The following is a 13402-nucleotide window of genomic DNA, read 5'->3' as shown; positions in this document are numbered from 1 at the left end:
ACCCAGAGTCACAGTGAACTTGGTATTTTGAAAAACCATTGCCTTTTTATTGTCTCCTTTTAACATCAAATGTTTTGTAACACACTTGATCCTTTTGTTTCTACCCTCTATTTATTACAAAGTCAAATTAATAGGCAATATAATAGGTCTAACATAGAATGCTTGCATTTCATTAGGGAAAAATGAACGTCTCTCCTGAAACAGGTCGTCGGTACCTTGAATGACATAATATTGGTGTATAGAGTGGCTTCAGCAGAGGGATTTTTCCACATCTTGAATGAAAATGTTAAACGTGGTGCACACAGTATTAACCTGTTTCAAAAAAAGTATAGATAAATAATTTATTAAAAAATATATATACCTTGTATATTTAAGCCATATTTGAGAATAGGCTAGGATAGGATTATTTAAAAAAAGATATTTATACTAGAGTTAGAAATTACAACCTACTGATTAAATAATATAGGTTTGGTCTTGTAAGATTTTAGCCACTTTTCCTACTTTTGGAGCTTTTAAGTAGTTGGAGATAAGAGTTCAGGAGGTATTCTTGGCATTCGGTGCTTGGCAGGCCCTCAGGAGCTGCTCCAGCCCTTTTGAGAGGGCTCTGCGTCAGGGTTCAAGTCCGCAGCATAGAAGAGCAGGAGCTTCAACAAGTGCACTTTGTCTTGGAGTTGAGGGACAAGAGGCTCCCCCAGCATCTGGATCAGGCGGCTGCGGAAGGCCTCAATCTGCTTCTCTACGTCCACCACTGTGATGTCATCTCCTTGCTGGGGTTTGGGCTTAATCCTTTTGATTATTAAGTCCTTTCGGTCGATCACGGAACTCCTTAAGTGTTCTGCAAGAGGGAAAAAGTCAGCTGGGTGCTCTGAACTGCTTTTTATTCCTTTTTTAAGAAGTCTAATTTTGGTAGGTAGGTAGAGTCTTGGCAAAGACTTGTTGACTAGCTACAGGGATACAAGTCGAAGGCTATGTGAGTGCCTGCAGTAACTCCACTTCCAGGAGGCCCTTTGTTCTCAGTTCTCTAGGGTCCTTAAGTTTTACATTAAGGTGATATGGTTTGGATCGGTGTCATTTTTTATGATCACATAAAAAGCGGTCAAAAAATGAAAATACTGGGGAAACAATCAGACATCTTCATCTATTCCATGTTCTAGCCAGTAGTATTTAACATGAGTATGATCATGAATAAACAACTAGACAATCCCAAATTGTAATCCCTAATGTTGGAGGTAGGGCCTGGCGGGGGTGATTTCTCATGAATGGTTTGGCACCATCCCCTTGGTGCTGTTCTAGTGATAATGAGTTATTGTGAGGTCTGGTGGTTTAAAGTGTGTATGTAGCACCTCCTCACTCTTCTGCTCTGGCCACGTAAGACATGCCTGCTTCCTGTTCAGCCATGATTGTGTTTCCTAAGGCCTCACTAGAAGCAAAAGCCACTATGCCTCCTGTATAGCCTGTAGAACTGTGAGCCAATTAAACTTCTTTTCTTTATAAATTACCCAGTCTCAGGGGGGGGTGTGTGTGTGTATACTCCTGACCTCAAGTGATCCGCCTGCCTCAGCCTCCCAAAGTGCTGGGATTACAGGTGGGAGCCACCGTGCCTGTCTGTTCCATGTTCTTGTTCTTGTCAACAGTATTTAAGTGTGATCATGAGTAAGCAATTAACAATCTCAGTTATGGGACATTTACAAAATAACTGGCCTAGACTCTTAAAAAATATCTACTGTGAAAGACAAGTAAAAGCTGGGAACTGTGCTAGACTGAATGAAAGAGACCAAAGAGTATGACCACCAAGTACAGTGCTTCATATTTGACTGTATCCTGGCTCAATCTAAAATCAACCACCAAAAAAGGATATTACTGGGACACTATTAGATAACATGCTATCAAGAACAAGTTTCATGGCCGGGTGTGGTGGCTTCTGCCTGTCATTCCAGCACTTTGGGAGGCTGAGGTGGGCAGATCACCTGAGGTCAGGAGTTTGAAACCAGCCTGGCCAATATGGTGAAACCCTGTCACTACTAAAAATACAAAAAAATTAACTAGGCATGGTGGTGCGTGCCTGTAATCCCAGCTACTCGGAAGTCTGAGGTGGGAGAATTGCTTGAACCCAGGAGGTGGAGGTTGTAGTGAGCCAAGATTGCACCACTGCACTCCAGCCTGGGCGACAGAGCTAGACTCCACCTCAAAACAAACAAAAAAACAAAACAAGTTTCGTGAGTGTGATAATGCATAGTGGTATGAAGTACAATATCCTTATGCTTAGAGATACATGCTGAACATGCTGAAGTACTTAAGCAATAGAATTATAATGGTGTACTTATCAACTGTTTCAGAAAAAATGGTACATAAATGGATCAATAGGTAAACCAAATGTGTCAAAATCTTAGCAGCTAATGAATCAACGTAAATGGCATATATATATGGGCGTTCGTTGTACTATTCTTTCAACTTTACCGTAGGTCTAAAAATGAAAATACTCAAGAAAACAAAAAGTTAGGCCATCCCCAATAGATTCTAGAAGCATGTGAAATTGAGGCAAATGAGCACAAGGTCACATTAGGCAAATGTATTGAGAGAGTTCTGGGGACTCGAAGACTTCCAGTTGCATATAAGTACACCATTATTTCTCAGTCTCCTCATTTATCAAACGGGGATGACGGCATTTTCACTAGCAGTTATTAAAAGGATTGAGCTACACTGTGTCCAGATTTAGGACACAGAATAAATCATTTTAAGCGGTATATCAGGTTACATTTTCAAGTAATACATTCAATATGTTTTCTTCTCAACTTTCAGAAGAAATGACTGAAAAGTGAAATCTCTCAAAACTAAAGTCTGTAATCTGCGAAGAAGTATAGTAAGTATACAACAGCATGTTCAGAAAGTCTGGAAACACAGGAAACAAAGCTGCCTCGAGATGGAAGTGCAAGGCCCTTTCAACATTCAAACAGCACACATCTACTGAGCACCTGCTGCACATCTGGAACTGGCTAGAGTCTGGGGACAGTGGAATTCAGAGCCTTGGGCCCAGTCCTTGTAGACTGATATTCTAGTTGCAGGAAGCCTGACAAGTTAGTCAACAATATTGATTGTAGTCTGTGGCAAATGCAATCAAATAAATACATCAGATGCGGTGATAAACAGTAACACTGGGGGGAATAAGGGAAGCAGCCCACTCTAGCCAGGGAGGGTCTGTGAGCTGAGTATGGACGGATGAGGAGGCAGCCATGCAAAGGTCAAAGGGAAAAGCAGTCCATGGAGAACAGCAAGAGCAAATGCCCTGAGGAAAAGCATGCTTTGAGAACTAGACAGAAAGTCAGGGTAGTAAGCCTTCTGCCATGGTAAGACGCAGCAAGAAGTCCTTCCCGGGTGCAGCCCCTCAACCTTGGACTTCCCAGCCGCTGGAACTGGGTGGAAGCACTGGGGATGCATATACCACATGTTAATTGCATCCATGGAAGGCAATGGAAATTACATTTGATACCTAAAGTGTTTCAGCTAACATAAAGTAATGACTTTATAAATTGAGAAACTTAAAAAAAATCAGAGTAATAAAAGGGAGAGAAGTACTAGATGAGATTGGAAGGTAGGGCAGGCCACATTATAATGTGGAGTTTGGCCTTTGAGAGCAAAACAGGGTATCTATAGACTTAGAGGGTTGTAAACAGGGAAATATGAGCTGTTTCATTTGTGACTTGTTAAGAACAGTTTCAGGAAGAAAAGAGCCTTTTTGTAGACTTTGATTTTCTTAAGGCATGTCCCACTCTGAAAAATATAAAAATGATTTTGAAAGAAGTGGGAAAAAAGTTGAATAGGGTGGGACGGGGATACTTAGAGGGCAAGCAAGAAGCATTTGGAGTTTATTAAATCCTGCAGGAAAGTTAAAGAAGCAAATGTTAGCAGCGCCCATCTCAGCACTGTCTATGGGGGAGGAAACCCTGGCCAGTGGACTTCAGCCCTGCTGGTCTAGTCAGCAAGGCCTTGGATTTTATGCTTCGGTAAGATGAGAATTGTTATATCAGAGGCTGCTGATTACTGTATGAGGACATTTAGCATTGAAAAGGGTTTGAGCCATAATGCCTGAATCAGGATATTTCAGCTGATAGTATTGTTAGTAGTTTTGGATCAATAAAAGAGTTAGCTATTATTTTATCATCATCATCATCACCATCATCACTATAGGAATCGTGTACCTAATATGTCAAACCTGAGCTCCTGATCTTCCTTGCAGATCTTTCTCCATGTCAGCAATGGCAGAACCCTGGGAGTCATCCTTCAGACTCAGTCACTTAAGCCCTGTCAAAGTTATATTCAAAGTGCTTCTGTCCCATCCACTGCCTTCTCCACTGTCCTTCCGTCCTCGCCACACCCTTGTCACCATTACCCCTCCCCTGGCTCTCTGCCAAATGATTCGCTACACATCAGGTAGAGCGGCCTTTTACATTTGCAGATCTGATCATGACACTCCCTTACTTGGAACCAACCACTTTGATGGCTTCACTCTGTTCTAGGAACCAGCTGAATTTCCTTAGCATGGCCAAGATGGCCCTTCACAACCTGCCCCATGGACTACTCTAGTCTCATTTAGTGTTATTCTCCCCTTACTCACTACATCCTTGCCCTGCTAGCTTGTTCTATGTTTCTTGGACTCACTAAGCATCTTTTTGCCTCGAGGCCCTTGGACATGCAGTTCCTTCTTTCTGGAAAACTCTTGTCTCCCCATTTGCCTGGCTAACACCATTACTTCATGTCTTTATTTATTTTTGAGACGGAGTCTTGCTCTGTCACCCAGGCTGGAGTGCAGTGGCACGATCTCAGCTCACTGCAACCTCTGCTTCCCAGGGTCAACTGATTCTTTCTCAGCCTCCTGAGTAGCTGGGATTACAGGCACCCACCACCACACCTGGCTAATTTTTGTATTTTTAGTAGAGATGAGGTTTTGCCATGTTGGCCAGGCTGGTCTTGAACTCCTGACCTCAGGTGATCCATCCACCTCGGCATCCCAAAGTGTTAGGATTACAGGGGTGAGCCACCGTGCCTTGCCTACTTAACATCTTAGATGAGGTATCACTTCTTCAGGGAGGCTTTCCTGGGTCCCTCCAAAAATAGATTTTGTGCACTTGTACTTCCTTCATAGCATTTACTTTAATTGTAACTATAGGTTACTCGTGTGATTATTCATTTAGGACCAACTGATCCTACCTGCTTCTGCTTTTCCCCGTCCATGGACAGGGCTCCTTGCAGGGAGACTGTGTGTGACTGTCCTCAGAATGACTGTGACTGACTTCTGTAAGCTATGCTGGCCAGATGAGCAGGATTCAGGAAAAGCATGCATTTGTTCATTTAAGTATTATATGTTCAAATCCCTAGAATTCATACTCATAAACTCCATGACAGGCAGCACTTTGTAATTTTGCAGAGGCTGAAACTTGAGCCACATGGCTATGGAACTGGGGTGGGGGGATTGATTCTCTCAGTTGAAGAACAAGAACATGAGCTCAACTGACAGCCCAGAATCCATGTCTCTGACAGATCTGTTTGAATCCCGGCTCTGCATCTACTTTTCTCTCAGCCTTTGTTTTCCCATCTGTAACAGGGGGGTGATACCTTCACAAGGTTTTTGGATTATATAAGCCAGTGCAGGTGCATTTACCTAATCTCTTTTCCTCTCTCCCTCCATGCTGAGAGTTCCCCTAAAAAAAGGGAAAGCTTAGGCTCTCTAATCCCTTCCCTTCTTCTCCCACTCGTGCAGCTAGACAATTAGTGGAGCTAGACAACTCAGACTAATCTCAAAATGCCCTCAACCACATCCACAGACCACGCGCAGAAGGCAGAGATGAGGAAGGGGTCCTCACAGTAAGATGCTTACTGACTGACAAGGACGCTGACTATTGCAGGGCACCATTCGGCTGTGTTCTTTGCAGGACAATGTTTTCAAACTACTAGTGCTAATTTTCCTCCTTCCCAACTCTTGGACCTCAAAGAAGCTGGAACGAACATTAAGGATAAAACAGCATTGCAACACACCCCATTTATTCTTGGTCAATATATACTGGTCTGAGGCCTTTCTCTCTCTTATCAAAACATTAAAAATATTCTGTAATAAAAGTAGATTCCGTTTCCATCTTAAGTCATTATTGCCCATGATAGGTGTATTCCCTGGGAATTGAAATAGTAAGGAACAAAAAATGTGAAAGGTGAACTTTAAAACAAGCTGTTTAATATTAACCTTCTGGTACTCTCCAAAACAATTACCTAAGCCTCCTTGAGGCTAAGAACACATGGAACTTGCCTTCGGGTCTTTGTTCTGAGAAGGACATGCACCTTTCTTTGAGGGTGCTACAAAATGCACAAACTGCACAACCACATATCATGCATGAACTGGACAACATACTCTTTTGTTTGTTTATTTTTTTTGAGACAGACTCTCACTCTGTCGCCAGGGCTGGTGTGCAGTGGTGCGATCTTGGCTCACTGCAACCTCCGCCTCCCGGGTTCAAATTATTCTCCTGCCTCAGCCTCCTGAGTAGCTGGGATTACAGGACCCCACCACTATGCCCCGCTAATTTTTTGTATTTTTAGTAGAGACAGGGTTTCACCATCTTGGTCAGGCTGGTCTTGAACTCCTGACCTTGTGATTTGTCCACCTCAGCCTCCCAAAGTGCTGGGATTACAGGCGTGAGCCACCATGCCTGGCCGACAATGTACTCTTTTAAGTGTTAGTTACAAGAGTCTGAAACACAGAGAAGACCCTTAGCCTACCTCTGCCCAGGAACACAGGAAGACAGATTCAATAAAGATTAAACACTTAATACTTTTTTCACACTCAAGAATAATCCTTGCAAGTTACATACTATCATCCCCATTCCATAGAAGGAAGAAACCGAGGCCTAGAGACAGTTAGCTGCCCAACACGGAGTAAATGGTGAAGCGGGGATTTAAACTCAGACTTTCTGTCTTAAATCCAGAACTTTTTTTTTTTTTTTAAACGTCTCTACAACAGCTTTGTCAATTCCTGGCCTAAGAGGGTCTGAGGGCTATCTTACCTTCTCAAATGCCATTACTGAGTTAAAATAAATCTCAATATGATCATGGGCATGTGCACTTCACTTATACACTTTTGTCGCTTACTATTTGGGAATAAGTTGCAGACACTGTGCCCTCTACCCTCAGTACTTCAGTATGGATTTCCTGAGGCCAAGGATATTTACTATCACAATCCAGTATGATTATCAAAAATAGGGAATTCAGTATCCACACAATACTGTTATCTAATCTATTAAAGTTTTACCAATTGTCCGAACAATGTACTATAGCCTTGCCCTGCTAGTTTGTTCTATGTTCCTTGGACTCACACTAAGCAACTTCTTGCCTCAAGGCTCTAGGACATGCTGTTCCTTCCTTCTGGGAAACTCTTGTCTCCCCATTTATGATTTCTTTTCTCCTGTTCAGGATCCAGCCTAGGGTCATGCACTGCATTTAGTATTTATGTGCTTTAGTTTCTCTTAAATATGGAAGAGTATCTCAGTCTGTCTTTGTTTTTAAGACACTAGCACTTTAAAAAAGTACAGGTCAGTTATTTTATAAAAGGTCACTCAATCTGGTTTTGTCTGAAGTGTACTGGCCACTGGATCGCGGTCATAAACTTTTGGCAAGAACATTACATACATTATGATACATCCTTCTCCGTCAATCACATCCAGGAAAAATGCCAGGTTTCTCCCCTAGCAAGTTACTAGTTTTCCTCTAGTAATTAATAATTCATCAGTTCTTCAGTTTTCCCACAGGCCTCATTAATCCTTGGCTAATAAAATCATTCTCATTTGAAGCAGCTATTGTATCATTATCCTGGTCAACATTTACTTTCTGAGGGTTACCTGGTCTAACTCTCCTACATCGTCATTGGTCACTGGCTTCACCCGTGACCTGAGCAGCTCTGAAGAGCCACTTTCATAGACTTAGGGTATCTTACATCTTCTGCAAGATGTACATGTTCACCTTGCTCCTGATTTGCTCTGTACTTACATCGTATTGACAGATGTTCACAATGTTTACAATGTCCACAGTCATTGAGCAAAGATGCTGCAGTGACAGGCCAAGGGAGGATGCCAGGGGTCTTCAGGTCATTCCTGACTCCTTCTCAGGTTCTGATGACTTCTCTGTTTTTTTTTTTTTCCCTTGAGACAGGGTCTCACTCTGTTGCCCAGGCTGGAATACAGTGGCATGATCTTGGCTCACTGCAACCTCTGCCTCCCGGGTTCAAGCGATTCTCCTGCTTCAACCTCCTGAGTAGCTGGGAGTACAGGCGTGCACCACCACGCCTTGCTAATTTTTGTATTTTTAGTAGAGACAGGATTTCCCCATGTTGGCCAGGCTGGAGGTTCTGATGACTTCTGCTTACCTACACAACCTTACAACTATGAGGACCATGAATTGTCGGCCATAACAAGAATATGTGAATTCTTTTTCACAGTGGTGACTCCAGCTATGTCATTTCTTATCCCTTATAATAAGTTACATACAACCAAGGAACAATGTCAACAAATTAGAATCTCCTGTGTAGTTATGATTAATACAAATGTCCACTGAGACATCCCACAACTCCATTTGTGAATAAACGCTCCTTACCTCTTAAAACATGTTGATAACTGGACAACAGAAACTGCAGATGCTCAACCAATTCGTCCCAAGTCTGCCACTGGCTTTTATCTGACTGTAGAGATAGTAAAATTGATTGATAATAAATGCCTTCCCCAGTTAAAATTTTTGTACAGTTTTCAATTCACCTTCACAGAATGCTCAAACAGTTGTGTTTTAAGCTAAAATCCTATGGGAAGGGTTCGGCTTTAGAGCAAAGAAAGGTGCTCTAGGTCTGAAATTGAGCAGGGAAAAATGTACCTGACACTTGAGCAGTGACGTAGAATTATTCAGAAAGTAGAGGGCCTGAGCCAGAGACAGAGGCAGGCGGGTGGGTGTCTCGCAGCTGTGGAGGAATATGATCTCTAACACTTTGCAGCGCAGAAGGTGGCTTTCCATGGTGGTAAAGAACATCTCTCTGTGTGGGAAGAGGAAGACGGAGTTAACCACAACTGTGCTTTAAAGAACATAAGCCACGATTCACCCTGAATGTACAACATTTGTCCTAAAAAAGACAGTTAAGAAGGAATACCATGGAGGCCTACAGAATCACAAAACCTGTGGAAAGGGTAGAAATGGGTTTGTTGGACTAGCAACGGCTAGAATCAGGAAAGTCTTTCACATTTGACAGAGACAAGTTTAGGATACATTAAAAATAATTACTACACATTGTAACTATGAGAATTCATCATGAGAATATTTCTGAATGCCTATGATGTGCCAAATACTATTTGGCACAACAAGGAATACTAAGATAAATAAAAGAGGGAACCACTCTCAAAAAGCTGATAGTTAAACAGGGGCAAGGGGTACGCAAAAGGAACTTAAAAACGTTCAGGGCAAGTGTGCTCGTACGCAAAGTGCTAGTGGTGCTCCAGAGATACACAGAAGAGAGAGCACATTTGGTCAGGGGACTGGAAGTGGCCTTCCTATGGAGGCAGAAGCACTGGTGAGAGTGTTCTAGGAGGGGCAAAAAAGGCTCAAGGCAGGAGGTATTTCTTTCTCTCTCTCTTCTCTCTCTCTCCCTCCCTCCCTCCGCCCACCGCTCCCTTCCTCCCTCCCTCTCCCTCCCTTCATCCCTCACCCCACACCCCACCTTTCTGACAGGTCTCACTCTGTCACCCAGGCTGGAGTGCAGTGGTGTGATCATCACACACTGCAGCCTCAATCTCTTGGGTTCAAAGTGATCCTCTGACCTCTGCCTCCCAAGTAGCTAGAACTACAGGAGTATGCCACTGTCCCGGCTAATTATTTTTTTGTAGAGATGGGGTCTCACTACGTTGTCAGGGCTGGCCTTAAACAATCTTCCCACGCTGGCTTCCCAAAGTGTTGGGATTACAGGAATGAGCCACTGTGCCTGGCCATAATATTTTTTTATCTGAAACTATTTTCTCTTCTAATTTTTATGCCAGGGCTTGCTTTATAATCTGCAGATGGTAAACTCAGAGATCTACAAAGGATAAGGACACAATTTCAATATATTCAACACACTAGGAACTGTAGATAGAATTACCTATAGCAATTCAAATTAAAAATTTAAAAACAAAGCCAGGCACAGTGGCTCACGCCTGTAGTCCTAGCACTTTGGGAGGCCGAGGCGGGTGGACTGCTTGAACTCAGGAGTTCGAGACCAGCCTGGGCAACAATGGTGATGCCCCGTCTCTACTAAAATACAAAAAATTAGCCAGGCGTGGCAGTGTGTGCCTGTAGTCCCAGCTACTTGGGAGGCTGAGGCAGGAGAATCGCTTCAACCCAGGAGGCAGAGGTTGCAGTGAGCCGAGATCGCACCACTGCACTCCAGCCTGGTCAACACAGCCAGACTCCATCTCAAAGAAAAAGATACAAAGGAAAAAGAAAGGCCAACATCTAGATCCAGCCTCAACACAGTAACTGTTTTGGACTTTCCTTTCTGTCACCCAGAGAAAATACAGAAAACAACCATTTTCAGGCACTGGAGAACTTCCTACAAAGGACTGCGATTTTTTTTTTTTTGAGACAGAGTTTTGCTCTTTTGCCCAGGCTGGAGTGAAGTGGCCTGATCTCAGCTCACTGCAACCTCTGCCTCCAATCCCCAGGTTCAAGCAATTCTCCTACCTCAGCCTCCTGAGCAGCTGGGATTACAGGCGCCCACAACCATGCCCAGCTAATTTTTGTATTTTTAGTAGAGACGTGTTTCACCATGTCGGCCAGGCTGCTCTCGAACTCCTGACCTTAGGTGATCCACCCCCACTGCCTCCCAAAATGCTAGGATTATATGAATGAGCCACTGTGCCCGGCAGGACTGCGATTCTTGAGAGAAGGGAAACAAAGGTGGCAAATTTCATCTACCTCAGATTTCTTGCTGGGGGCACTTTCTAATGAAGGCAGAGGAAGGTGTGGGTCCAAAATAGAAGACAGTGGGCTTCTTGGGCAGGCAAAACAGAGACTGGAGTTTAGGACAGCTGAGGTGTCTGGAACTCGTGTCAGAGAAGAGGGTGCTCAGGAAATGTGTGTAAGGGAATGGGGAAGCCCCAAAAGCCTGGTGGAGAACAGCTACTGGGGGGCTGCAAGCTGACTGGGAATTTTGGAGATCTCAGAGTGCTGAAAGATACTGGTGTTTCAAGGAGTCAGTGTGGAGAGATCTCACGGAATATCCTGGACATTCAATTGAGACCCCAGAAAGACTAAGCCTCAAGAATGTAGCTCCTTAATAAGGGCTGCTGTGGAACCATCCTCACAAATCCTAGAAACAAGCCTCAACAGGAGAAAGCTAATCTGCCAGCAAATTAACTGCCTGCCAGAATAAAAGTCAATACTCTTTAAAGAAAGAGAGCAAAATCCAGACTCTCAACAATGTAGTGCCCACAATGTCCAGCACACAATAAAAATTACCAGACAAGTAAAAAAAGCAGGAAGATGTAATTCATAACCAGGAGCAAATGTCCACAGAAACACCAGGAGGTGATACAAACACTGGAATTAGTTGCGAGGGGCTTTTAGACAACTATTATAACTATGTTCAAGATTTTCAAAAGCAAGCAAGTAAATTAAGATGTACATAATGAGTGACTAGATGAAGACCGGCAGCAAAAAGAACAAAAAGGAACCAAATGTCAACTCTAGATTCTAAAAATACAATAATGGACTTAACAGCAGATTGGGCACTGGGGGAATAAAAGGAACAGAGATTTTAAAGACTATTGAGAGAGAGAGAGGGAGAGAGAAAACAAAATAAATGAAACTAAACAGCAATAGAAAACATAGAGCCTCAGTGATCTGTGGAACAGATCTATATGTACACTTAGATTCCCAGAAGATAAGAGAGGTTAGGGCAAAAAGAAAAAAAAATTAAAAATATATATTTAGGCCAGGTGCGGTGGCTCACACCTGTAATCCCAGCACTTTGGGAGGCCAAGGTGGGCGAATCAACTGAGGTCAGGAGTTCAAGACCAGCCTGGCCAACACAGCAAAACCCCGTTTCTACTACAAATACAAAAACTTAACTGGGCGTGGTGGTACACACCTGTAATCTCAGCTACTCAGGAGGGTAAGGCAGGAGAATCACTTGAACCTGGGAGGTGGAGGTTGTGGTGAGCTTAGATTGCACCACTGCACTCCAGTCTGGGGGACAGAGTGAGACCCTGTCTCAAACAAAACAAAAGAAAACACCAAAAAATCCCCACAACCTGGATGAATCACCAGGGAATTATGCTCAGTGAAGAAAGCCAGTCCCAAAAGGTTACATACCAAATGATTCCATTTATATCATTCTTTTTATTTTTATTTTTGAGATGGAGTCTTGCTCCATAGCCCAGGCTGGAGAGCAGTGGTGCTTGGCTCACTGCAACCTCTACCTCCAGTGTTCAAGTGATTCTCCTGCCTCAGCTTCCCAAGTAGCTGGGATTACAGGTGTGTGTCACGACGCCAAGCTAATTCTGGTTCCCTTTTTTTTTGAGATGGAGACTTGCTCTGTTGCTCAGGCTGGAGTGGAGTGGCGCGATCTCGGCTCACCACAACCTCCACCTCCTGGTTTCAAGTGATTCTCCTGCCTCAGTCTCCCAAGTAGCTGAGATAACAGGTGTATGCCACCACGCCCAGCTAATTTTTTTATTTTTAGTAGAGACAGGGTTACACCATGTTGGCCAGGGTGGTCTTTAACTGCTGACCTCAAGTGATCTGCCCACCTTGGCCTCCCAAAGTGCTGGGATTATAGGTGTGAGCCACCACACCTGGCCCTGGTTCCCTTTCATGTAAATTGGAATTTAAAAACAAAAATCTGGGTATGAGGTGTGCTCCACTACTACTAAGATATAATTGCTTCTATGCTTTCTCAGTGGGCAGAGGTAGGAAACATATGTATGAATACACACATACGTATGTGTATATATAATATATGTAAATAGGCCAGGCACGGTGGCTCACGCCTGTAATCCCAGCACTTTGGGAGGCCGAGGCGGGTGGATCATGAGGTCAGGAGATCGAGACCATCCTGGCTAACACAGTGAAACTCCGTCTCTACTAAAAATACAAAAAATTAGCCGGGCGTGGTACTCGGGAGGCTGAGGCAGAACGGCGTGAACCTGGGAGGCGGAGCTTGCAGTGAGCCGAGATCGCGCCACTGCACTCCAGCCTGGTAGACAGAGTGAGACTCCATCTCAAAAAAAAAAAAGAAAAAAAAAATATATATCTATGTATGTATGTATGTATGTATGTAAATAAGCCCTCACACATCTACATCTATTCCTATATCTCTCTATATTTATTAGAAACCATGAGTTCATAC

At 43.4% G+C, this 13402-nt stretch overlaps 1 protein-coding gene across 3 annotated transcripts in view; it reads right to left on the bottom strand.

The window, feature by feature from the left end:
• Nucleotides 1–25: 25 nt before the first annotated feature.
• The window catches only part of SIMC1 (SUMO interacting motifs containing 1), a 92464-nt gene continuing 79087 nt past the window's right edge, over nucleotides 26–13402 (bottom strand). For 2 of the 3 annotated variants that reach the window (XM_015141460.3, XM_077937457.1), the window contains exons 8-10: nucleotides 8902–9058; nucleotides 8632–8716; nucleotides 26–835 (exon numbers count right to left, since the gene is read on the bottom strand). In XM_015141460.3, coding sequence (XP_014996946.3) covers nucleotides 573–835; nucleotides 8632–8716; nucleotides 8902–9058 — 505 coding nt within the window. In that variant the 3' untranslated portion in view covers nucleotides 26–572. The remainder of the gene's footprint in view (nucleotides 836–8631; nucleotides 8717–8901; nucleotides 9059–13402) is intronic. The other variant, XR_001445673.3, reaches the window with a different exon arrangement.

This window comes from Macaca mulatta, chromosome 6 (genome assembly GCF_049350105.2).
Source record: "Macaca mulatta isolate MMU2019108-1 chromosome 6, T2T-MMU8v2.0, whole genome shotgun sequence".
In the NCBI taxonomy this organism is placed as follows: domain Eukaryota; kingdom Metazoa; phylum Chordata; class Mammalia; order Primates; family Cercopithecidae; genus Macaca; species Macaca mulatta.
Note: the sequence above shows the minus strand (reverse complement) of the source record. Positions and strands in the feature narration are given on the sequence as shown.